At 39.3% G+C, this 27,386-nt stretch overlaps 1 protein-coding gene across 5 annotated transcripts in view; it reads left to right on the plus strand.

Moving 5' to 3' along the window:
- Nucleotides 1–26,153, plus strand: part of nrg2a (neuregulin 2a) — a 64,576-nt gene extending 38,423 nt beyond the window's left edge. For 2 of the 5 annotated variants that reach the window (XM_067494456.1, XM_067494460.1), the window contains exons 4-11: nt 10,218–10,338; nt 13,113–13,183; nt 17,024–17,047; nt 18,778–18,880; nt 19,083–19,206; nt 19,316–19,443; nt 19,682–19,903; nt 22,970–26,153. In XM_067494456.1, the coding sequence (XP_067350557.1) occupies nt 10,218–10,338; nt 13,113–13,183; nt 17,024–17,047; nt 18,778–18,880; nt 19,083–19,206; nt 19,316–19,443; nt 19,682–19,903; nt 22,970–23,624 (1,448 nt within the window). In that variant the 3' untranslated portion in view covers nt 23,625–26,153. Of the gene's footprint in view, nt 1–10,217; nt 10,339–13,112; nt 13,184–13,595; nt 13,655–17,023; nt 17,048–18,777; nt 18,881–19,082; nt 19,207–19,315; nt 19,444–19,681; nt 19,904–22,969 lie in introns of all 5 variants that reach the window. The other 3 variants (XM_067494457.1, XM_067494459.1, XM_067494458.1) reach the window with 3 other exon arrangements.
- The last annotated feature ends 1,233 nt before the right edge of the window (nt 26,154–27,386 follow it).

The raw sequence follows: 27,386 nt of genomic DNA on the forward strand, positions 1-27,386 counted from the left end.
ATCAAACAACTTGATAGGATACTATCAAATTCTATCATGAGACAACAACTACTGTAGATTTTTACCTGCTTATAATGGATGTAAAGAAGGACGCATCTCATGTTTTGTGTGCTCCTTTGGCACCTACAGTAAATATGCACAAATTATTTTAATAGCCATTTAAACCTGGGCATGTGTGGTTTTATTAAGCTTGTAATACTTTTATTTAATGACATTTTTACCCCCACAAAGTACATTTGTAAACACTCATTCAGATCTTTGGGAGTATCAGTTTTTACATTTTAACAGCCTTAGTTCATGGCTGGACCACACGTGGTACAAACACATAATCACCTAGGACATTTTACAATTGCACCAGTCCATCCCAAACAAAACTCGACACACTATACCTTGTTAGAAAGCAAGAACCTCACGATACTATAAACCAATTTAAGATTCAAGAACCACAGCAACAACAGTCTCTCGAAATGTAACAAGAGTTCACAATTTGCGTTTTGCTGATCCTTATCTTTTATGAGGTTTGCAGGGACACAAAGTTATTGAATCCTCAAGTGCTGCCCACCATTCTCTCCGTAAGACTCCAAAGAATGAAACGGAACCAAGCGTTTAGTCCAAAGACCATGTTGTCCAAGAGAAGAAGCCTAAAACTCTTGTTCTTCACTGTTCAGTCTAATTGGCTACACCAAGCTCATTAGTGTAGCCCTTACTAATTACAAATTTTATTTAGGGTTTGCTTTTTTCGGCCTTATGCTTTGTTGTGCATAAAAGGGGGGTTAAAAATGAGGAGTTAAATGTATTTGTTGACAGAGCAGTCATTTAATGCCAAAAACCTCTACTTAATGTGGCAGAAAACCAGTAATATCAGGTGGCTGACACATAAAACATAAATCAGCTACCTAATATGTCAGTGATTCACTGCTTTTTGACAAGAGCTGAACATAGTATGAGTTACAGGCTTTGATATGTGCTAATGTGTTAGAGAAGAGGCAGCTGTTGAATCCTATCAGAATCAGGGAAAAGTGACTAAAATATATTAAATAAATTGACTTACACAAGTTTCTCAAAGTACACAGCTCTATTTATTCACTTTAATCCCTTCAATCCAACGTGATAAGTGGGCACCCTCAATCAAATCTTTCCAGAAACAACCACATTATTGATAATCAAAACAGTTTTCCAGTGCATACGATATCCAGTATCCCCACTGTGTTATGTGGGACAGTTAAGCCCTCAGTATGAATGAGTGAGGATATTGTTATGTGTGGAAGGAAGCAGCTGTTACACTTGAAACGCTGAGTGATGTGAGCAGGAGGTGACATGAGGTTTTCCTGTGTGCAGGGTTTTGTTAACTCTTCCAGGGCCTGGGACAAAACTTATCTGAGACTTAATTTAATAGCATAATAAAAGATTCCCTTTCAGACCCCCTCAGCTGTCCCGGTGGTCCTTTTCCTGATTGTGACCCCAACCGTGGGTGATTGTGCAGGATTCTGTCTTAACTTGCCAAACAAAAACATTGCAGTGTTTGTTAATACTTTCAAAGAGTAAAAATTATTGCCTAAAAAAAATATTAATTGTGTCATAAAGGCTTGCTTGCACTGAGTCAGTCATAATTTGCAGTTGCTTGGAAGTTTGGTGAACAGAGCCAGCACACTGTAAAATAGGTCTGGGAGTAAACTGTTGTTAACCCACATCTAACAAAACCTTTGCTCGTCCTATTGCTTTGCATGTTTCAAAGTACTGAAACATGGAAAGACACAAGTCGTCTTCACACCTTTCTTTGAACACAAGAGTAACATATACTTACCATTCCTTTGCGTAAAGCTCAGGAGCACAGTACTATAGTTTGGTTGCCGCAGCTCTCTCATCCTAAACCCCCCATTTACACCACCACGATGCTTCCTTTGTTGGTGGTTTTCAATCTGCGTGGTATCGTGTCTGATGGAATGATGGAATATGTTATTTCCTGGTAGTACAGATGTTTTGTCACATAAGTGGTCACCTTTATTTATATATTTATTTGTTTGAGTGTGTAGGTGTGAAATGTGGATGCAATAGGCCTCAATATAATCACTGATACACTCACAGTAAACTCATCCGTTAGTATACAGTGGTCTGACAGCCTAACAAAATATCAGTGCTACGCTCCCCATTTTCATGACGTACAGTGAGTGTGGGTGGTGTGTGTATATATGAGTGAACGAGTGCCGCAGCACACACATATTTACAGACTGCGCTGTCTGGCTTTTAGGTAATGGCAGTGGGAAAACCTTTAGTTGTAGCAGCTGGCCGCTGCTGTAGCTGTAAGAACAAGACCCAAATAAGGAGCTGTGGTTCACAGTACTGTATGTCTACTCTATCCGGTACAAAGTTACAAAGTCTGCCTTTCCTCAACATAAGGTCCAGCTGTTTCAGATGAAGCACAATGAAGACACATTGATACCTCACACATTGATACCTCACACAAGTGATGACATTATCAAGATCATTAGCGTCTAACGCACACAATTGAACTCTTTGAGTCATTTCATTGATGACTAAGCAAATCTTTTCTTATGCTTTGCATATTACTAAATATAACTGTGGCGTTACTTACACTTGTTTCCTCTTGGTTATGTGTGCTCCCTGCTCAAAGTAGTACAAATTCAGAGTGTCTGACAATAAACAATAAATTCCATTTTCCTGCTAGAACGCTACAGCACAGGTTCAGTTTTTCTCTAACTTTTACCCCCAGCGATGCTGTTTGTCAGATCGGTTTAGACATGATTACACTGGGTTGAGTGGTGCTATGGTGGACGTCAGCCCAAAACCTTCTACATAATATTGTATTGACATTACAAATATAGAAGTGCTGTATATGTTAAAGATATTTACCAGACACTGCATGGACCCATTCAAAATCGACTTGACCTGACTGTCAGGTGACCCCTGGAAGAAGATTTAGGTTCACAGGCAGAAGAATGTGTGCATTCATCTAATGATAGTAGGATGAATGTGGTTCATATTATTGTTCGAATAAGCAGTTCAACTCCTTTCATCTAGTTTCTTACAAATTAACCTAAAGTGTATAGTGCAGCTTCAAACTTGATTTTTCTATTTTTTTTAATCAACAAAATTGTTTGGCAGTTTAGCCTTTATTTAAACCTTTGTTTGTACTTTATCATAGAAAACACGGTTGGTGCATATATTTTGTTGCATTTCTTTTTTATAATGAAAGCATGACTAAATTGTCAGCATCACTGAACATTTTCTACAGAGATCCCATTCTCCCTCCCCCTTTGCTGCTCATCTGTGACTCTAGTGGCCATACCTACCAGTTGGGAAAGATGCAAGGATGCAGCAAGCAGAATCACAGTGTGAAAATGAAAACAACAGGCATCCTCAGACTAAAAACAAAGAAGTAACTGTAGCTTGGAAACCATAGTGAGCTTGAGCTGCTTTTGAAAGGAGCAGGAAGTAACCCCGTCTGGAACTGTGCCGCGGACAACACCATGTGTCAATTTGTTGCCAACTGCACACTTACAGGTGCCAGCCAGCAGCCATTTCTTCACCCTCAACATACCCTACCCTTACTAAGTATACTTTTCTTCTTTGCATGAGCAGCTGTTGTGCAATCGCACACTGGGCTGCTCTTTGATTTAGTTCAGCACTGAGACGATCGAGGCAGGCAAGACCAGGCATATCAGCTATGTGATGAAAAATGGCAATAGAACACGCACATATAAAAGAAGACACACTGGTTGTTGCAGTGGCAGTCTTGCCGAAGAGTGGGTGGTAGATTAATGTTCGTGGCAGGCTCCATTTTGTTCATTTCTAAACATTCCTGTTTCATACTGAAGGTGTTTGATTTGTGGATAATTGTCTTTTGAAAAAAAGCTTTAGGTGCACTCTCTTTCATAATAGGTTCATTTAGATGTCCTACCTACAGTAAATAGTAATTGAATTCCTCTTTAGGTATTTGACATGAAAACTCTAGTTCGTTTTGAACTCTGTACAAAATGCTGGATATTGCCATCGATTGGGTGTGTGTTGAAGTATTGTGCATGCTTGTTTTCTGTAGGCTTTGGCAAGCTGAAATATTTTCCAACTTAAGATCCTGTCAACAAATCTTCTTTTCACAACCCTTCCCTTTTCAACATTACTCCTGTATCCATCTCTGTTTTTGGCCTTTCTTATCAAATCAAAGATGAAATCGGAAAATTAAGTCTTGCAGTCTATGCCTTTTTATAATTTAAATATCTTTCGGTCTCTCATAAATGTAAAAACTTTTTACATACTGCAGACACCCTTGGTGAATGGTCCAGACATTTATCTTGTTTTGTTAGTACTGAAGCTTTCTACTTTTTATTGAACTATACACCCATCATTAGGGACCACTACTTCTTTGATTTAAAGCTAAAAACCCCAAAGGATTTTTTCTTTCCTATCATGAATGCATCTTCTTAACCCTTGATACACATGCATTTTCACCACATTTGACCCACCTCTCAACTTCTTCATAATGAACCAAACCACACTTCCCAAATTCCTCTTTTCCTTGTCTATATATCTTATTTATTCGTTCCATCCAGATAAGAGATACTTAGCAAAAAGTCCAAAGTACTGCTGTAACAGGAGACATGTCAGACATTCCCTGCAAAGGGTCGAGAGGTGAGGGGAGTAGGGCAATCAGAGCGTTTTTCTGGTACATAAAACTGACTTGTGGAAAAGCGTGTCTGGGTGGTAGAGCAATTACAGAAACCACCCTTTTTATGTGTCTGCCAAAGAGTCTTTACTTAAGACATTTATCACTTTCCCATCCCATGTCTATAGCCTGAGTTAAATTTTGAGACTATGATTCATGATCTGACAAATCAAAGAGTTAAAGGCCTCTTGTGGTATTTTACCATGGTACCACCTGTTGACACTGTACTGAGTTTTCCCTATATCTCTATCTATAAACTATTTATGTAGTTTAGGTGTGTAACATAATTATGCATTTACATATCTGATAGCTGTTCATGGTTTCTACTGTACCATGTTTCACTGCAGAAATGTATTACTGTCAGACAGGGATGTGACCTGCACACTCTTCCTGCTCACTGACATACTCCCAAATAGCCAATGTAATTTATACTTTTATACTGATAACATTGGTTTTAAGAGTGAAAACACAAAGCCGTAACAAAGTCCAGCTGGAGCTGTTCCATCGCTGGTTGAATAACTGCCTTGGCTTTTTCCCAGCACAGAGTCAGATTCTGTCCTGTGTTTTCAGATAGCTCTCTGTTCAATTGCAGTGCAATAGTGAAAAAGACTAAGCCAAGCTGCAGTAAATTATGAACATTTGTCATAACTTATGCGGACATGTGTATAACTCTGCACCATAGATAGGCCAATTGAAAATGTATTTCATTACACAATTTGGCATTTCAGGCTGAGTTTTGAGGTGCAGCGCAGGGCGAAGATTCAATGTGAACACTTTTCTGTTTGCTGCATATGCACCGGGTGCCTCGAGAGGAAAAAATGTGCAATAGGGACCTCTCTTTTCATTTTTACGATTTTCCTAGAATCCTTTGGAGAGCGTGGAAAGACAGGCATGTTTATGAAGGTTTCCAGATGGTCCTGCTTGCACCCCCAGTTTTTCTTTTCAGTTCTCTGGCCATGAAGGATTAATCAAAGTCAGTGGCAAGGGCTGATAGCTAAACACCGTGGCTCTCAGCAACCCAAAGGAAACCTCTCCTTAACTCCAACTCAGATTTAGCCTCTGGGCTACATGACTGAGGGGAGTTGAAACCTAAGGTTAGAAAATCAAGTAAACTAAACTAAACCTTGTCCATAACAAAAGATAAACTCTGCCTGTAACTCGTTTTTGTAGAGCATCTTAACTCCTTGGGCAAAAGGAATTTGTCTCGATTGCCCAGACAGGAAAGCAAAGTCAACCTTGACAAATACACCTGAACTCTAGTCCCCTTGGTAAAGTCGGGGATTGTGCTGCATAACTGTAGATAGACAGCACCATATGGCGAAGAAATGAACCAGAACAAATTGTTGGAAGTTGAGTCACTTAGACTAAGGTATTTGCGGATTCTTTGTTACATGTAAAGGTTTTAATTAATGAACTTTGATGTCATTCTGGCCATAACTTCAGTCCCCTCTCAGTGATTGAACGCATTCTCACTGTAATGAAAGACAAGCTGATAACATTCAGATTGCTCTGATTACTCCAAGGTCTTTCTTTTATCAACCATTTTTATCCTCACCATTCTCATCCTGTCTCTTGGGAATATGTGCAGATGAAAAGCTGTGTCTGAAATGAGGATGACAACCAATAAAAAGCACAAAGGGGAAGTTAAAAATGTTGATTTAGATATAAGAAAAAGCTATTCTTGTTAATACTACTCCTCACTGCTGTCATTCTCTTAATTATCACTTAAAATACTGCATAGAAGAAACAATCTGAGCAATCTGTTTCACCGACCAGAGGAAACTGGTCGGTGAAACAGATTGTTTGAATCATAACATGGCTTCTAGGAGGTTTGATTTATGCATTGAAACCAATATATACTGTATGTCACTGATGGATGAAAATGCAATGTAATTTCTCCATTTTCTTTTTCATGAAACACATGTAAAAACACTCCAATCCAATTGAACAGCTGCTCTGCATAGCAATGATAAACATGTACAGCACTCACAACACATGTCCCAACTGTCAATAGAAAAATCACAGCTGAACAGCAAACTCACTACATGATGAGTCCAGCTCAGATCAGTCGTCGCAACGCGAAATTATTCACATACACCTACTTGCTTGGATAAAAAAATACTGAAAATTTAGTGCTATTTAATACAAAACGTACAACATATCCAACCCAAGTCTTAACATTGATTGTGTTTAAAGACACAGTCCAAATGTTTACACTCCATTTCCATCCACCATTAGCTCTACCCACATGGCCATTAGATGGTTGTGGGGAGAGGGGGGTTCCCAGCCTCAAAGTCTTGTCAAAAGTCATCTTATACTTTGTATTTCAACCACACTAGTGCTATAATTCAAATGTTACAGTATTTTGCATCTACATCAGGTATCTCTGGATGAAATGCTCCACTGTTGTTTGTATGTGTATCTCTAACCATGTCAATAAATTTTTAGGCCTTGTCATTAGTTTTAATCTCGAATAAACATGTGGTGCAGCATGAGTAAACACTGTATTGGCTGAACCAGATCACCTCAAGAAAAAAAAAAGAAAGTTCATGTTTAATCACTGGGACACAGGGTTTGTTTGTACCGCTCCTTGTATGGGGTTTCTAACAAGTGAGAAAACTACTGTCAGTAATATCTGTGATGTTTATGGTTGTTCTGTCTATTTACATCCTTGGGCCCAAAAAGAAAATATAAAATGAACTACAGCTCTTTCTGGTAGCCTTTCAACAGACTGTGAGTATGTTAAGATTCAAGCTGTTACATATGTACCAAGGGGGATGAAAAGGCATTATAATGTCATAGTGTCTAGTTCTTTTACCGGGAAGTATTGAAGACTGAAATGCACAAATTAGTTATTTAAGTCAGTATATGGTTTTCACATTTATTACACAATAAAGGACTGGAATTGCACAACATTACTTGCTGTAGGAACATTTGCATGCATGCACATCAGACTCAAAGGACACTTGACTGGTGAGTAATCCAATCAGGACAGCAAGGTTTTATTACTTTTAGGTGATTTCTTGACCCCTCAACTGTAGCACAATGATTTGAAATCCTTATAGAGTTTAAACTATAATCCAGGCCCCTTTTCTGCTGCTCAGCATTTTTTTATACGTTTTTCAACTTTTACAAGTTTGTTGTAAGTGGATGCATATGTGCGATTTGTACATTTGTTGTGAATCGGTTTAGTTGCAGTTTCTGTTTAGAGAAGCCATTCTTGAAACAAATCTGACATAATAACCATACTAAACATTTTGTTGCATATGCTGTCAACCTTACACTAACTAAAACCATAAAAAAGATGAATATTTAATTGGAATTGTGTATTCTCTGCAGATTATTGTGTCTAGGCACTGTGTGCTGCAATGTCTAACAAGTTGTATCGTATTTTGTTAGCTTTATACTTTATAATTAGGCATTTCTAAGCTTCTGACAAAGACTGAGAGTAAATTCTTAAAGATATTTTTTTCAATCATCGTTGTTACTGTGTTTCTGCCAAGGAGGAGTAACTGGAGGACACGAAGAAAAGAAGGGAGGACAGCAGAGAAAATGAGAAGGGAAAGAAATTGGGACATTTAGTGTGCAGTGTCATAGATTGGATGTCAGTTGATGACTGCAGGCCAATAAATGTTCCCAAATGGATCATTTTTGCTTGTGTTAGGATACATGCCATCTATGAAGCCACTGGAAGCTACAGCAGTTACATGAACGTTGCTATGTTTTTGTCGGTGGGGAAATCTGCAAAATTATCTTGAGTTTTGAAAGGTTTTGGGTTTCTGTGTGCCTCTGTGATCTGTAACGACTTGTGATCATTTTCTCAAACTTTTGGAAAAGATCACTTTTGTATGTAATATTATTTCGGTGTTTAACTTTTTTCAGAGCTGATTTGATATGTTCTGTTTTTGATTAACTGATGTTGTCAGCAAGAACACAGTACCCACTGTGGTTTTCTGCAGTTGTGACAAGCTATTAAACAATTACATTAAGCTGGGTTAGAAATTGTGAATATACATGAAGATAAAGGTGTGAAACAGATTTGCTATGACCAGCAGTAGCCAACTAAACTTTGACAGCAGAACACTTCCACGGTTCAAATATCAACCTTGATCCTTTGTGTGAAGTTTACATGTTCTCCAGCTCCATGTGTGGGTTTTCTTCGGGTCATCTGTTTTCCTCCCACAGTCCACCCACATGTAAGCCAGGTGGGCTGCAGATTATGTGTGAGGATGATCCTTTATGTGTTAGCCCACCCTGAAAAGGACTGATGATCTGTCCAGGACATTGTCCAGTGCATTCTGGGACGGGCTGCTGCAAAGATAGCATTTTGTTTTGTATATGTGACAGTTTGAGTGTAGGAGCGTTTTACTTGTTTTGAGGTTCCTTCCACCTGAGGGGTTTGTCTGATATTTTTTATGAGGTGTTTTACATGCCAGCACTCTGTTAAGAGGTCAGACATGACAATGACGTCAGTGATTAATTGGTAAACCGGGAAATTCTATATAAAATAATTCCCTATAATTACTAATTATAGTTAAAATATGCCTGTAATTCATGTTCTTCGCAGACTTGTACTGACAAGTGATGCACAGATTTATGTAATGTTTGCTTTGTTATGCTAACTAGAATGGAATTAACCTTTGTTGTTTTAAATAAACCCTAAGTGTGCCTCTGAATGAAACAGAGCACACTTCTCCAACAAGATGGGAGAGAGTCAAGCTAAAACAAAAAGAAAGAGTTGTGAAATCTTGTCCTGGTGGCACACAGCCTACTATATGTCAAACTCAGTGGCCCAGCTGAATAAAATCCTAGTGCAATTTCTTGTCACAACATTCTTCATGACATGAGCATCAAGCTGCTGAAGCTGATGTAGTGGCAAAGGGCTTCCAAATGGAAACTTCTATATTCCCACCAACAAACTGCTTAGGTGCTAATGGCGCCTGACAACAGGTACGCGGTTGCAGTCACGTGGCAACATCTGACACGCGAAGCGCACTCCGCCCTGCTCAAGTCCAGTCCTGCCACTGTGCACCTCTCTCACCACTCCTCTTCTATCAAATGTCCCTGCTTTCATTCTGATAAGCAGACTTCATCCTAAACATATTATATCTTTTCAGCTGGGGGGGATTAAGTGCAGATACATGACATTTTGGACCATTCCAAGAACCTAAGTCAACGCATAAACAACTCCTACGCTATGTCAAGAAAATGTTTATCTTTGCCCATAGAACTTCTTGAGATAGTGTCAACAGTTCTTAGACACACAATTACACTTGCGGATGGAAAAGTAAGGGTCCTCGTGGAAATGCAAGTGTATAATATGAGTAAAGCTGAGAATACTGATAGTGACATAGTTCATATAAATGAAAATCCTGTTTTTGATCATGTTTCATTATGTCTCATTGTTTGGACTTCAGCCGGTATTATTAAATAATCAGGCATTCAACTTACTGGGGCTATTAAAAAGATGAATTAAGATGACTACAGCTGGTAGTAACACGAAGGTTTTTTCTCTCCCTTTTTTTTTTTTTTTCAGTAACCACAACGCCATCTCCAGGCTCAGGCCACACCAAAAGATGCAACGACACAGTTAAGTCCTACTGTGTGAATGGCGGCGAGTGTTTCTTCATAGAGGGTGTAGATCAGCTCTCATGCAAGTGAGTTATCTCCTCTGTTTTCAAATTCAGCTTGAATACTGTATTTTCTTTGTCAACCTTTCTTCTGTCAGAGAGAGCACATCATTTAATTGAAACTCCCTTCACAAAGTCTATAACATTCTTCCACATCCTAACTACAAAATTTTACACTAGTGTTTATTTTTCTGATAGCACTTGATCCCTCTTCCTTTTTCTTTCAGCAACAGCAGCAACACATCACAGGAAAATGCTGCCAGTTTGTCTAACTACCCAACTGTTGTGTATTTTAACACTAATAATGGAGTGAGCCGGTGCTGTGCTCATCCTTTTAAGCCATGTTTAGTGTACAAGCCGGCTGCACATTAAAAGCCCTTTCAAAATGTCATGAGGCTTGGGTTTAGAAGTGAGCAAATATTTATGCCTGTTAGAGGCCCCCAATGAGGTAAACTGAATCATTGCTTACATTTGAGGTCCTTGGAAGAGGAGATCAAGACCCATGTGTGAAGTGTGCTGAAAGGAGCATGCATCTCTGCTTTTCAGGAAAAAACCTGGCTGACATAATCACAAAAACAACCTTTTTTTTAATATTTGACATTTAGCTTGTAGTTTGTAGACTCATGGTAAACAGACTTTATTTTAAGGAAATTTTACCCCCTTTACAAAGCACTTTTTTTTTTACGTTTGGAGTTAATTGGTGGAAAATTAATCAAATATTGTATAATCTATAATAATACTAATGTGTATACACTGCCATAGTCTATAACTGTTACTGTTGCAAAACCTTTTAATATACTTATACAGTCACATTTTATCTGGTCATTGATGGCTGATATTATGTTTCATGCTCTTTTGGACTATATATTTCAACAATTCATAAGTCCTATTGCTGGTTTAATGTAAGGCTGAAACATTGTGCAAGGCTTCCATCCCCATTAGGCCAAAGGAAGAATGCTCGACAACCAGTGAGAACATGGCTGCAACAGCCGTTCAATACGCTGTGTACAAATTGGAGGCAGCAATAACTCAATTGCTGCAGCTAATTCACTCACGGCCGGGGCATGGGTCCAGAAAAGTTGGATAATGCAGTGAAGGCCTGCAGGGATTTGTTGCCCCACAGTCATTTCATTCAATATAGGCCAGGCATCAGTGGGTATTACTCACTGGCTAAACAAGTCCTGCAGACAGCTAGCCCTACTTTTATGCCCAGCTCCTCCACTCTGAGGTATAAACTTTGTTTTCGGAGAAAGGTAGGATTAATAAATCACCAAGAGTGAGTTACTCATCAAAGGAGGCTTTTTTGAATGTGATTTCTTACACAGCCTACACATACATATATTTAACAGAGGAATTTAGCTTCTTTGAACAAAATTATTAATAAAACAGTTAAGTGTGAAATGAGTAAATCATTTCCAATATTAATTTTAGTTCAGTTTGTATTAAAGGGGAAAAAGCAAAGAAATAATTTCTTCAAAACACTGAAAAAAAGTTGAATTATTAATATAGAACAGTTAGAACATCAGGTCATATACAATATCTGGGACTTAATAAATGTTGTTGCATAAGTTTACTTTATATTATAGAGTAAACGGAATACTTTGAGATCCAGCTTCATATTTTTTATGTCTTTTTTCCTCCCTAAATGCTTCATTTGTAGTCAAAAATAAGGAGTGAAAACAATGATTTGGTTCCCTGTATTTAAAAAAAAAGAAAGAAAGAAAGATAAAGAATTAGAATAGAGTTTGCAGCTGTATCACAGTAGATATTTACTCACTTATGTGATTTGTAAATTTTGTAATGACAGTTCATGGTCTAGGTGGTGACATCCCATGGTTAAACCCCATCAGTCAGGATGAGTAATTTAATGCACAGTGTTATGGTGCTCCAGGGAGGTGTTGTGTGAAACCAGTAAATCATGAGAAATGACTCTATGTTGGATTGGTGGCCTAGTTGTGACTGTGAGAGGAATGTTGGTTCCCCTAAAAGACCAACTGCTCATCCTAACTGGATTATAATGAGGAAATGAGGATACAGTAGTCTGCCCTCTGTTAAAACAAACTTGTCTTGACTCATGTTTGACTCACAAGTTAATGCAGATGTCAGTGGTGTTCAGTCCTGTCTTTCCGTTGAAAACATTTACATATTTAATTTGATTTGATTTTAGAACAGGAACCAAAAATCCCTGATGTTATTTCCTCATGATTTGACTAACTTATCTCCCTTTCTAATGGTTTCACTTATAAAAATGTCACATTTGCAGGTTATGACTACTCCCAACAGGCGGGAAGAGAAGTACTACATTCCACAATCACTCATGAACGTCGCTCTTCTCTCACCTCCCTTAAATACAGACTGAGGTCTAAAGGAGAGCGAGAGTTGGCTGGGAGCCCCTTGAGCACATATATTCATTTTATATCATTATTAGACACCGTTTTTTTTTTACCTCCTTTTTATTGACTTGTTAATTCTTCGGTTATTTTCCTTTTCACTTATATATTTGTGTACAGTGAAACACTTCAGCAGTTATTAAGTATAAAAACAGTGTAAAAACTGCAGCAGTGTGTAATAACAATAATTACTATTATTATATTCAGCAACGTATCGTATGCTTTTGTTTTAAATGTTATTGATGTTGTAATGTATTCCACGTGTTAATGAACACATTTGCTGACATCCTTATGGCTTCACTGTGACCATTAACAGTACTGTATATGTGAAGGGATGTAAATCCATAACATTTACAGTGCACCTCACTTCCTGTGTTTTCCTTTTCATAACACTTGTCCACTCCTTCCCAGATGTCTGCCTGGATTCTTTGGCCCACGATGCTTACAGACTGAGCCGCAGAGGTTGTCCATGCCCAATCCAAGTATGTTCACTTGATATGAGCAGCTGAGAACAGAGACACAGTTGTCACTGGATTACTTCTGTGGAGTCCAGCTGCCCCCCTATCCCAACCCCCCAGTTCTCTTCCTCCTTCTCAGCCTTTTTCTCCTTCTCAGGTCAACATGCAATGAGCTGTGCACTCCACCATGTACACGGTGGTGCCATCCATGGGAACACTCTGCTTCTGCTGTCCGTAGTTGTGCTGTTGTTCTAATTCTTTGTCTCTCTGCCTCTCCCCCCCCCCCCCCCCACCCCCCTTCCCCCCTTTCCTATGAACACTCTTCTCTTTCACTCCACTTTTGCCCTCTCTCTCTTTCTGTTTTTTTTTTTTCTTTCTCACTCACCCACCACCCTTCTCCTCCCTCTCTTCCTGTGGCTTTGTTTCTTTCCATCAGGTGTCCGAATGACTTTACTGGTGATCGCTGTCAAACCTACGTTATGGCCAGTTTCTACCGTATGTCAATTTCCTCTTCTGTCACTCTGTCAGACTGTCCTCGACTCATGTGTGCATGCTGGGTGTAGAGAGACTGCATTTATTTCCTGTTATTACCTAATAGGTTTGTCTGTGCCTCCTCTTATGTCTAATTTACAAGCTGCCATGGTTTAGAAGAGTCTGTCATTGTGCTTTGTCTGCATGTGATTTTGTGCGCCCTTTTACTCCTAGTGCATGGCATGTGCACTCTCACTTCAAGCCAAGAGTACATTTGATAACAAAAAGCAGCAATTTAGATGCTTTGAGAAAGTTGATTTGTGCAGCTGCATGTAGTGAACAAACAAATACTAAAAGCGTACCTTTGACTCTCTTTGACTAACAATGCTTGTGAAATGAGCTGCATACACAAGCATGTATGATCTTATTAGAGCAGATCCATGGATGGAAAGCTGAACAATTAGCATTAACTAATAGGCATGACTAAAGATTCACTCTGCTCCACTGATAAACACACGTTTTTGAGGGCCTTTGCTTGAATGGATGTGATCAGCTAAAGTTCAACATTTTTTATTTTTACTTTTTAGTGTAGGATTTGTATGGATTTTAGACAACACAATACTATATGCAGGATTACTTCAGAAATATTAACAGTATTATTGTGAAATAGTGATCCCCCTTTGGTAGCTATTTATCTGCAGTGTCAATCATACATGAACCAACCTGAAAACTTTCCTTTTGGCACTCACGTAACACTGGAATTATTTGATTTGACTTTGATAATTGAGGATTTCTCAAAGGTCTAGTCATTCGTGGCAAATATTTTGAACATTAGTGTTCTTACTCCTTGTGTACATAACACTTGCTTTAACCAGAATACACATGCACATAAAAGCTAGTCATCATATCACTTCAAGCTGTTAAATAAGATCTATTTTTAGATTTTAGATCAGTCAATATCTTCCCTAAGACCTCAGTTACTGTACAGCCAGTCTCTAGTAAACACTAAACATTTCTATGTTCACGGCAGAACATTTAGCAAATTTCATTGGTTGAAAATTCATATTGTTTCAGAAGTAGCAACAAAATGGTGCTCTCACACAAGATGTCTTCAGTGTAGAGTTCACTCACACTATACTAGATTCCCGTGTCAAACAGCTTTGCTGGCCTGGGGTAAGAGTAGTCAACCCTGCACCACTCTACATGGCAATATCAGCAAACACATCCATCAGATGCAGAATTACACCACGATTAGGTGAAGGATTGTTGAGAGCCACGTCTTGATAGATTTAGCCCATAAGGTTTTTGGCTCTGCATGTAGTGGAATCATGCTTCTTTAGATTAACAACTTGTGACTGTAGTCTTGATTGTTTATACATCAGTTTCCCCTGTTAGTTAATTACTGCTAAAGAACCTCATGACACATAAACATCTGAGATCTCATGGACTTGGTTCTCTTACGCAAACATACACTGATCGGCCACAACAATAAATCCATCTGGTGGTTTCAACCTTGTCGTGGACAGCGGGCAGCAGAGCACTCTGACCGTACTGCAGCTACACAGCCCCATATGCAGCAAGCCACAATTTACTGCATGCTCTGACACCTGTAGCTCTTGGCCGGCAATAAATTCTTCCTATGATGATCCCTGTCCAGCACAAGATTAAAACCACCAGGTGGATTTAAAGTTGTGTATTCAGGTTTAAATCTACTGTATAATCATCCAGAATTAAATACAAAGTCATAATTCATGTCAGATAAAAAAGGCTCCTGCTGTCTTACTGCATATGTTACCAACATGTACTTGCAAGCCCATGTGGTTACAATCCCAGCTACAGTTAGATCTGCTGAGTTGCCTGATGCTGCCAAGAGAATCCCATCCTGTAGTCTTGTAAAGCTTACACATACTGTTTACTGTATGTTGGCTCAAAGAACATTACGAAAACCTCCTTCTTAACTACAAGTAATTTCAACTCGCATCAAGCTGTATTGCACTGTGCTGAAATTACTTGTTTTTTTGGCAGAGTGTGTGGGAGCTCTTTTTCCTACACTCACTCACTTTTTCTGCATTCTGTTTAACTTCAGTGCAGCTGTGCAACTGCATCACAGACAGAATTTATTTCCAGTTTTCGTCCAACCACATGAACACAGACCAGGCTTTCATTACTTGGTTTATTTGCTTGTATGTTAAAATCAAGCACCTGACTTTTTCTTGGCTTAAAAGGAGATTTAAAAGAACATAGTGAGAACAATCATATTTATTGAAACCAATGCTGGGAAGAGATGCATCTGAAGCTGTTAATATACAAACCACACAAGTTTACACCTATTATGTTTTTTTTATTAACCTGTAGTCGTTTCAAATATGCAGATCCACAATCAGGTTCATGAAAGATACAAACACATGCGAAAGTAGGTTTTAAAGTGAGCATTATTTTTACCCTGTGTTATTTGTCTGAAGCACTATATAACAGCTATAAACGGCCTTATGCACATTTTACCTTTTACTGCTCTCTAATGAGCAAAATTAAATACAAATTTCTGTCAAAGACCAGGAGGCACGTGTGCATACACATCCATTCAATACATAGAGACCCACCTCCTTAAGCGGCGCCTCCCATCCCCAGGAGATACCAAAGAGAAAGACGTGATGGCTTCTGCTCAGCCATAAGGGCTTGGCTTAACAAGAGCATGTTGTCATAAGAACAGCTGGGAATTGCTTCAACCCAAGTAAAGCAAGTGAGCTGCCAGAGATATAGACTCAGCTGGTTGGTGCAACCTCCCTGTGGTCTCAGTCTGCCATATAGTACAAAGTCCAACTATAATTCTTCGTATTTAATGTGATTAGTCAGAAACTATACAGATATAGTCAGTTTAACTTGCCTGTTCATGTGATGGGTGTGTTTGGGAACTAGCAGCATAAGGTTTTTAGAAAGCAGAGGGTAATCTCAGCAGATGACGCATATGTCCCCATAAAGCAGTAATGAGAGCGGCTATGTTCCTAATATGTCTTATTCCCATTAGGGGATTTTATTTGGTTGTGTAATGAAAGAGCGCTTTTTTTCAAGCCTGAAAATTATCTATCACTTGTAAAATGATGCCCCTTCTAAAAGCAACAATAAAAGAGACTCAAGGTAGACGTAAATGTCACGCAAGAGAAACTGGAAATTGGAAGTTGTGTAATCATGTCAACAAGAAGTGGTGTTTGAAGTGTGTGTTGCATGCTCTAAGTTTTTGACTGACCACGTCCTTCTGACAATTGCTGCTTTGGTCTCAATTGCTGCAACGCCTGTTTGTATTTGCTCCACTGTGTGTTAATGGGTGCCACTCTTTTAATCTCATGTTTTGTTTCTTGTTTTCTCCTTTCACCTGTCAACCCTCTGCAATGGCAGAGCATCTTGGGATTGAATTTATGGGTATGGAACAAACCATTTTGTTTCTAGCATAGCTGCTAAATAGACATCCTTCGTTTTGACATGCTCCCATTCCGTCTGTGGTGTGAACTGTGAATCACCTTGTCCCTTGATTAACCAATCAACCGCTCGATCAGTCATACTGTAACTCATTAGAATGACAAACACTAAGTCAATGCAATTGATCGTCCATCAAACATCATTAACATGGATATAGTCACCTGCACCTCTCATTCATGTGTTGTGGAAAAGTAGAACTATTAACTGAGTTTGACTGAGCATATTTTCTCTTTTGGACTGTGTTTTGGTTTCTCTTTCTATATGTAACAAGCATGATTTATCATGTTTGTAGCTACCTGATGTCTTCACTCAATTGCCTATATGGCCAGTCTTTTTAATCCCATCCCTCCATTCGACATGCTATCTACTTCTTTTTATTTGTGTGATCTTGTCCATGTTTTCTGCATCAGCCCGTCATTTACTGTAGCTGAGATGTACCTGAAATGTAACTTTTAATCCTAATCAATCTGTGGTTCTGGTTTGAATTTGAGTAGAAGATGTGATGTGAGCATGCAGTTATATATAGAAACTCCAGTCATGTGTTTCTTCTATCTTCTGCATTTTCCATCCTCCTTCAATGCTAGCTTTATATTTCTGCTAGCTTTTTCAGAGAAGTGCTGTAGTTTAAAATATTTAACAAATCGTAGGTTTCTTTCTAGAGATTATCCAGTGATAAAACAACTGTGTTTATCCAATGCTGTTATAACTACAGTACATTGGTAAAATTCCCTTTGTTCAAAAGGTATTATCAGCAGATGAAAAGCAATATGGTTGTAATATTGCCCTGTTTGCTACTATAAATAAACTGACTTCAGTGATTTATTTATGGTGACTCAAATTGGCATGCTGAAGTAAAATGGCTTGGTGAATGCAAGAAGGAAACATCACTTGGAAAGAGTTGTGCAAATTCAATTCACTTTTATTACATTATTTATCAGGGACCAAGCTACTGCTGTGCTTTGTCATTTTCCTCAGGGAAACGACATCTACCCTAACGTCACATAGGCACTTCTCTGGAAAAGCGCAAAGCATCAGTCAGTTTTGTTCCAGTTTTAAAATGAATGAGATTTTTGTTTCAAAATTGTCTTGTTTCATAAATAGGAGTTCATCATTGTGTTTACTAAATGCCTGAGTATATGAAGACTTCTGCACTATAAGAGACGTTTCCAAATGGAGTAGTAACTTACAGGATCATGTTAAACATGGCACAGTTCTAACTTACTTGTACTGGTGCAATCATGCAACTTCCACCAGTCATCAGTTACAGGCCAAAATCATTTTAGTATCACATATAATTTCAAATTGTTTAGTGTTTTAGACACACACAACAGTTCCTTATACAATATAATCTGACATCAAACTACTGCTGAGCCCCTGCCCCCACACGCCGCCTTACTGCAGCACAGGGAGCAACTGCATCTGTTGTATTTGTGATTATGTGAGAGGAGAGGTTTGACTGTGAAGGGAGTTGTCAAGAAAGGGAAGATGAAGCTTCATACTGCTCAGGATTTAGTCAAAAAAAAAAAGAAAAAGGAATTTAAATGTACAGAGAAAAAGTGGGAAAGACACTGATTTTCTTTTCTTGTTATTTTTCTTGCTGTGCGCATGTTGTGTGTGTGTGTGTGTGGGGGGGGGGGGGTGCATCTGTGTCTTTGTGGGTGTGATGTTGACAGAGGCAGAGGAACTCTACCAGAAAAGAGTCCTGACAATCACGGGTATTTGTGTGGCTCTGTTGGTGGTGGGCATCGTGTGTGTGGTTGCCTACTGTAAAACCAAGTAAGTCCTTCTGATTAATGGCTCAGCTAAAGCCTTTCTTTTAAGATTTCTACTGTACCACCTCTATTTTATAAAAAAAAAAATAAGAATTTGCTGTATACTGAAGCTGCAGATGCACTGTTTAGAATTTAGTTAAGGAATAACATTAACTTATTACATGAGGTATCATGAGCACAAAATAAAAGAGGCATTTGTTCACTAGGAAACAAAGAAAGAAGATGCACAATCATCTGCGACAAAACATGTGTCCAGAACATCCTAATCGTAACTTGGCTAATGGACCCAATCATCCAGGACCAGGCCCAGAGGATATCCCTATGGTAGATGTGAGTTTCTGAAAGGATTTCTCTTGCAAAAGTATATGCACACAGATGTGCACCAAATGCTTTTATGTTACATAATCTTCATCTGCCAAATCAAATCTTTTGGACACAGTACATATCAAAAAATGTCCCTGCAACTGAAAGAGTCATACGGCCTGCAACAGAGGGATCCTTCCCTGCCAGCCATGCCTCTTCCAGATCTCACAACTCTTCCACACGTGCCCATTCATCAACCCACAGGTAAACATGCACTATACGTGACAATAAGCACTACAATTTTATACAAATATGCCATTAGACCCAAAAGGATTAGGTCACTGTTTAACAGGTTACATGCCTCTGGAAAGAGTTTTATCAGTTGTCAAGTTTCTTTTTTTGGAAGGTGTGTTACTATACAACCAAGAATGAACAAGAAAAAAAGAATTACACTGGAACATGTTGGGTGTGTGCACGTGAACACCTTTTTTTAATTTGTCAGACATGAGGAACGGACATGGAGCCTGGAACATTCTGATAGCGTCCTCTCTGACTCTCCGGGAATGATGTCATCATCTGTGGGGACCAGTAAATGCAGCAGTCCTGCGTGCATGGAGGCACGGGCGCGGCGCGCTGCACACTGCGGTTACTCTGACCCCCATCGGCCAGGCCTACAGTACGGGGAGTCCTTCGACTCACTGGGAGACTCACCACACAGCGACAGGTGGGGAACAGGCCCGCGTGGCTGATTTGGCACTGGGTTTGTTGTGAACATTTTGAGAAGTTTCTTCTCTCTGCTGGTTCTCTCTCAGCCTCGAGAGGCCAGTCAGGGCACTCTGAGAGACTCAGTGGAAACTGACACACAGCAGGCATGATGAAATACGCTAAGGTAGGCAAGAGTGAGAAACCATGCTTATTTCAATGGGCGATCTGTACATGCAACTAGTGTACTGTACCTCTGGAGTCAGTGGATATTACGGGCTTAGAACTGAAATCCTTGATTTGACTCATGCAGGTATACTTCAAACTCACTATTAGGTTTGAAAAACTGATTTTTGACTTGTGAACATTAGTAACTTTGTAAAGGAAAGTGGTGATGTAGCCACAGTATCTATATTAAAATAACGTTTTCTTTCACCTCAGTAAAATGCTAAAGGTGCTTTATGCACATTACAAATATTTTGGCAAACTAAATAAATTTGATCCAGTTGAAATTGATGATTTTTAACAATCCCAAAGAACTGGTTTACATTATGTTCTGAAAATGTACAGGCTGCAGCGAGGGGCACTTCTCCACTGCGGGAGTCTCTACCTTAAAATAGGGCATGGAGGGGCTGTGTTTCCTTTTTTGTTGCTTCTTTGCTCCAACCTTTTCCTTTAAAACATTGTTTCCAGTGCAGCTACTGCACTTTAGGGTTTGTACAAAAAGGCCACGTGGGGTGAACATTAAAGATCTGATGGTGTTCTGAAAACATTTGTGGTTAGAACAGATAAACCCAGGCCTGTGCTGGCTAGTATGTAACTGTGATTGGCCAAAGTGTCCCCTTTAAGGAGCAATGTGATGTTTTGGGTAAATATGTTTGTGTGTCATTTTGCATGGAGTCAGATAAGACGATACCAGTTTAATCTCTAAATCCCTCAGATAGATCTAAGGTGCCTAGCTAAGCAGGAAGAAGCAATTAGCTAGCAGTATCTGTCAGAAGTGTGGGAATATGCCTTTCAACAACTCTAAAGAATCGATTCTTTTTCTGAGACATTTCAGTGCTGAAGACAAAGAGATATCAGTTTTCTCTAGTGGCTCTTGGCAAGATACAGAAGCAAACAGGCATGTTTCCCAAAATGTGGGACTGTTCTTTTAACAGGAATTCTAACTTTATGGCTCAAACACAGTCACTCTAACTAATATGCTTTCATGGTGTAGTTACCCAGACTGTAGTTAGTTTTTTAAGTGCCTAAAATTACGTTCCCTGATTTTGGTATATGACCCAAAAATTATACCATGTTCCATGTTTTGTTCTCATGTACATATGCACAGGCCAGGTATGAAGCAACATTTCTTTATCAAATACAAAAAGGCAAGTCTGTATCAAATGCATACCAGGAATTTTGAAAATGTGTACACTTCCAAAACATCTACTGGATCTATCTGCCCGGTGATGGTGCACACTTATGTCAGACCTATGACAAAGGTGGAAATGGATCCCTGGTACCGCTCTGCCTTTTAGCTAAACAAGGTTCCCATATTTAAGTGCACATCAGTTTATCTGCAGCAACAGTTCAACTCAAACATCATATGAATTTCAAGAACATATACTACTGTAGGTGGGGTGCAGTTTTGTGCATAGTTCTTATGAGATCCAGAGCAAATGACCAGTCCAATTAAAAATAAATAAATAAATACATAACCAGATAAGAATAGCCTTGTCTTATGGGCTTCAGTTCTAAAGATATCAATGGTACCAGCACACAGTGCATACGTGTGTACGAATTGGGCCCTGGTCAGAGAGTTGTTATGCAGAACAAGATTGCATAACCAACATCCCCTCAGACTCATTCCAGGTAACAAATGCCTCTTCTATTACGCCGTCAGCTTCTCCGTAAGCTGAATCAGCAGTGTTGTAGGAATGTCTAAGGCCTGTGTCTTATTTCCCTAAAGGCAATAAACAGACCCCAAAGCTTCTAATCCACAATTATTTACCCTCAGTGATATGCTAATTAAGTTGTCTTTCAAGTGTATGGACAACAGTGTTTGGTTGCTTTATGATTATTAGTTATGGTGGTAGGACATCTATGTATGATGATGTTCCCCAGCACCCATTTTATGTCAAATAGGATGGAAATTGTATGGATAAACATACAAAGGTTGTACCAAAACCATACTCAGTAGTCAATATTATGCAGAGATGAGCTGGTTAAGGTATGGAATGGGTTAGGGGGGTAGTATGATATGAATGATAATCAGCCTACACAATAACATGCTAAAAAACACACAATGAACAATGTGCTGCTACAACTGGTGTAAGGCAGACTTAAAAAAGGTTTTGTTTTAAAAGCCTTGTAAAGTAGGACCCTTGGTTGGCTGAGCGATCTTGTTGGGCAGGTTGGTCTTGAGCCTGTGGATGCTGAGAAGGAAGGTTTAGTCCCTGTCGGTCTTCAACAAAACAGCTGCTCCTAAAGCTGGGGTTTGGCATAAACTGCCTGAGAATGTCAGATATAGCCCAGTGATTGTTAAGGAGCTGTTCTGAAAGTTATCAATAAAATTCCTTTTATTTGAGATATTTTAGGAAGTCAGTTGTGTATAGTTTAACACTAGGCTTAAATAGTTACAGAGGGTTAAGCACAAAATTAATTTCACCATTGCACACAACCACTATCAAACGATAATGTTAAATAAAAAAAAACAATTTTTTTTTTCACCATTTCAACATAAGGGATGCAAACCTTTTCACTCAACTGTAGCGTATAATATAATATAATATATTTTATATTTGATAGCTGGAGTTGAAACCCAATTTTTTAAGTGATTTCCGCTAAGGACAAGTGACTCACTGCGATGAATGTTTTTGATTGGTTAGAAAACAGCCTGTCTCTGAGCTAAACCTGTGTATAAAAATATTTTTATTGAAAAGTTGTGTCCCATTGCAATTAATAGGTTATTTCCTAATGTGCAACGCTTCATTTAACAGAATAGCTTGGACCCACTGACACTGTTATTTGTAAACTTCTCTTTTCTCTTCTGTTCTTTGCTGCTTTCTGCTTAACTATTTCCTGTCTTCTGTATTTATCACAGATACGTGTCTGCCCTGACAACACCGGCCCGCCTCTCGCCAGTGGATTTCCATTACTCATTGCCCCCACAGGTGCCTACCTTTCAGATCACGTCCCCCAATGCCAGCCATGCCATGTCACTCCCTCCTGCTGTCCACAATCCCTATCCTCTGGAGGATGACCAGCCTCTGCTGCGCCGCTACCAGGTGCCCCTACACGATGCCCAGTGCCAGGAGCCTTACAGGCAGCAGCGTCGTACCTATCTAAATGACAGCAGAGGCAGCCTGCCCTCCAGCCCCTACCGGCTGGCTGAGGACGAAGACTATGAGACCACCCAAGAGTATCTCTCCTCTCGGGAGCAACCAAAGAGAAGTGGGTCCAGTGGAACTGGTAGCCGGCGCTGGCGGAGATCCAGACTGAATGGCCACGTGGCCCCACGTGGATATGAGGCATCTCGGGACTATGGGTCACGAAGCTGCCTAACAGATAGTGAGTCAGAGGAGGACGGTGAGAGCACCCCCTTCCTCAGTATGCAGAACATGAATGCCGAGCCCTCCACCATCTATAGACCGGTGGACAGTCGGACTTCTCACTCGTCGGGGCGGCACAGTGGGCATGGGAACATGCATACAAGACTTACACAATCATGCTCCAAACCGGACAATACACCCCATTAAAGAGCGAAAATGAACCAACAAAAATCAATATAGTATAGACCTGCATCTATAAGAAATATTTTTATTTTATATAACTGACAGATATTCTAAACAAATGAAATATTTATTTTCATTTTAGCAAAAGTTGTCTACTAGTTAACAGCAAAGACTTTTTTATAGGGAAAACTCTATTTATATGTACATTTTGATTTACAGCATAAAAAGATGTGCCAGTTTTTTCACAACATAAAAAATAAAGTAATATTGTGGTGCCTTTTGCTGTATGCCGATGCCAGAGGGCCAGTGGAGGTTTTTGTAGCCTTTCTTATATGGACGCCTCATTTTTTATACACGTTTGTTTTTTTTCCTCTCTGGTTTCCTGTTTTACTTTATTTCAAAGTTGTTTTATGAGGAGTCTAACCCCACTGGAACATAACCCCTTCCATATCATGCAATATAAACCATTTCAACATAAAGTGTGAGTTTACATTAATATGATTCGCCTGTAGGGTTTATGATTTGGGAAAGCCTGATAAACGTAAACATTGTGTAAATCCTTTTTGCCCTCTGATTAATGTCTACCAAGAGAAGAGCGAGTCAGTGACAGAGACTGTGTGTGCTTGTGAAAATGCTGTGTGTGTGTGTGTGTGAGAGAGAGAGAGAGAGAGAGAGAGAGAGAGAGAGAGAGAGTGCGAGTGCAAGTGTGAGTTCGTTTGCATGTCTTCGTGATTGTTAGATTAATTTCATTGTTTGTTGTGGTAATCTCAAACATGTGGGTCTACCAGTTTCTTAGCAGAGCTGAAAATAGAGTATCTCAGAGGTTCACAGAATAGTACTTTATCAGAACAGTGACCCCCCCCCCCCCCCCCCCCCCCCCCCTTTGAGAGGTGGACAGGTAGGGCTGCTGTAAGTTTCTATGTTATGCAGGTCATTGCTTGATGTGTTTACAGCTACTCTGTCCTTTTCCCAGCCTGCCTCCGTTAAGTCCCTTTTATTTCTGAGCAGGTTTTCCTCATGGTAGCCTGTTATGAGCCCAACAAACATTAAGCCACTTGGCACAGGGTGAATCTTGCCATCAGAGGTGATGGCAAAACAAAAGATTGCATCTGTTTTCATTCTCCAGCCCTAATCCCATGCTTCATCAACCGTCTGTGTCCATTCTGTTTTTGTGGCCCTTGTTGAAGGCCACACAGTGTCTCAGGATTTCCACATGCCCTCATTCCACCTTACACCCTGTTCACCTTCTTCCTCAACGTAAGGTCTACCTAAGACTAGGGTTCTCAGATGTTGAGGGCCTAAATGTTAACATACAGTCTACCAGTTTCCTGAACACTCCCATACAAAGAGAAGGAAAGCCAAGTGGAAGCAGCTCAGTGGAGAACAGGACAGAACATACTAGACAATACAAATGAAATAGCTGTGAAACTTTGGAGGTTCATAAAATGCAAAAATATGCAAACTTTATATTTTGCTGTTTGATTACATCATTTTCTAAGAGATGACTGTAGTGTGTTGTGTGTAAAAACCTATGTGATGCCTATAGTGTATAATGAAATAACATGATATAAATGCATATTTACAGTACACTGAGTTATTTTTTAAAGCCATTATGCAGCCATCTATCAAGTTGTCAGCCTTTCTTGTTTACATACTCGTGTCCATTGAATGACTGTGTCCAATAATTATTTTGCTACTTGGTTTAGACTGCTCCTCTTTACGTGCACATTCAAGTAATGTCAAATAGCATCCAGATAGTGTCTCCTCCGATAGTACTGTGCACTGCTTTGTCTTGTTGACAGATTTAGTCATTTCAAACTTAGTGCATAAATGATAATAATTTTCAAAGTAAATCACTTAGGCCCTCTGTCCTTGACTGAAGAAAAAGTATAACACTTAAAAGATATTTCAAGAAATGCTGAACCTATTAGAAGTAACTCAGAGAGAGAGGAAAGCAAGTGAATGCTGAATGATCAGATCATTTTTGGTTCTAAAACAATTAAAATATTGATCTGCAATTTTATCTGCTCTCTGGTAAATGCACAGTGGTGTTGTTATAGAGAATGATATTTGGTCACACGTCACTTGAAGATATTTCATTGAGTTTCTCACCTCTAGGTCTTAATTTTGTATGTCTAAAAAGTGAAGACAGTGCTTTTCTAGTTTAAATGTGATACTCCTTTCACTTTGCCCATCTTCTCATCCAACTGAGATGCTGCCAGGTGCATCCTGCCAGCCTCTCCTATTTAATTTTATGACCCTCCCCACCCCTCACCTGACCCCACCCTCGCTTGAAAAGTTCAAACACCTCTCCTCTGCATGTCCTTGTGGTCAAGTTAGATGGGTGCATGGGAAAAAAGCAGCAGACAATTCTTTTCCAGTCAGTGAAAGTGTATTTCATTTAACATTCAGCAATAAAAAAATTACCTTTCCCCATGTCATCCCTGAAACACGCTAGAAAAACGAAAATATGCGAGATTGTCATAGATTGTAAAATAAAATGAAAAATGAATCCACCTGTTCATATGAGAAAATAAATCTTTATTCATATCATTTTATGATGTAATTATTTCTGTAGAATGACTTGCTTCATCTTTTCTGTTGGCTCAAGGTTGGACACATCTGTTATGACGCACACGTTACACAGTGCGCATCATGAATACACACATAAAAGCTTTGTTATTCAGGAAATCTCATTGACGTCAAGATCTCGTTGGCTAGAGAGAAAATGTATACAAATTAGGAGCATAACAATGTACTAGGTTCACCTAAATAATCATTAAATAGAAACATCACAGATTTGCCTCAGGATGTTTTACAGTCTGTGCAGTAACAACAGGCCATCAATTGAGAAAATGAAAAAAGCCAAAAAAAACAATTGGTAAAAAAAAAAAAAAAAAAAATGGAAGAATCCCCACATAGAGGAAATTGCTGGTGCATAGACAGAAAAGAGCAACTTTGTGGTCAGGAGAAACCTGAGTTACATGACCTGTCCTATCACACGCACTAAACATGCATGGCAGCACTAGCGAGATGTCTCTCAAAAGAAACAGTGTCGAGATCTTCAAGATCTGTTGCAGCTCATTCCAGTAGTAAAGTGCATAGTATTGGACTGGTCCACCCCAGTTCAGAGGAGCTACAAGGAACTTGTAAGCCACTCCTGTATTGGCTATGAGCTCTCAGCCCAACTGAGGATGTTAAATATCTCAGCAGCTTAGGCAGCAAGAACATGTCGATGAACACACAGGTGCTGATGCCTTTTGAATGCCAGCAAAGACCAGCCCACTGCTTCATATAACTCACAGTGGTGAGTATGATAACTGTCTGCCGTGATCAATCATAGCAGTGTCCAGTGGTTTAAAGGTAACAACAGCAGCATGATGGATTGTATATTGTTTTTTACTTTTTTCAAAGGGTAAACTAGCTCTGTGTTATTGAGCAAGATGTTTGACAACAGTTTTGTGGGACAATCTATTGTCAACCCAAATTCTCAAGTGTGTATAATGTTGGGCTGTATCATTTCCATATCCATCTAGAGCATGTAGGATTGGGAACATCTCAATGGTTTGTGCTCTTGTGAAATGCACATTTGTTCTGTTGAGTTCAAAACATGCTCTGGATCAAACAGGCAGCTCTTCAGGTTGGAAAATAAACATGACTGAATATATCAAATGGGATCTGTTTAATATTGAATATGGGGATTGTGATTTATAAGAAATCTGTTTTATATGGCACTTCAGCTCTCTAAGGTGATAGCAGACGCTTTGTACCAGACGTATACATAGA

Source organism: Channa argus, chromosome 24 (genome assembly GCF_033026475.1).
Source record: "Channa argus isolate prfri chromosome 24, Channa argus male v1.0, whole genome shotgun sequence".
NCBI classification, from domain to species: Eukaryota; Metazoa; Chordata; class Actinopteri; order Anabantiformes; family Channidae; genus Channa; species Channa argus.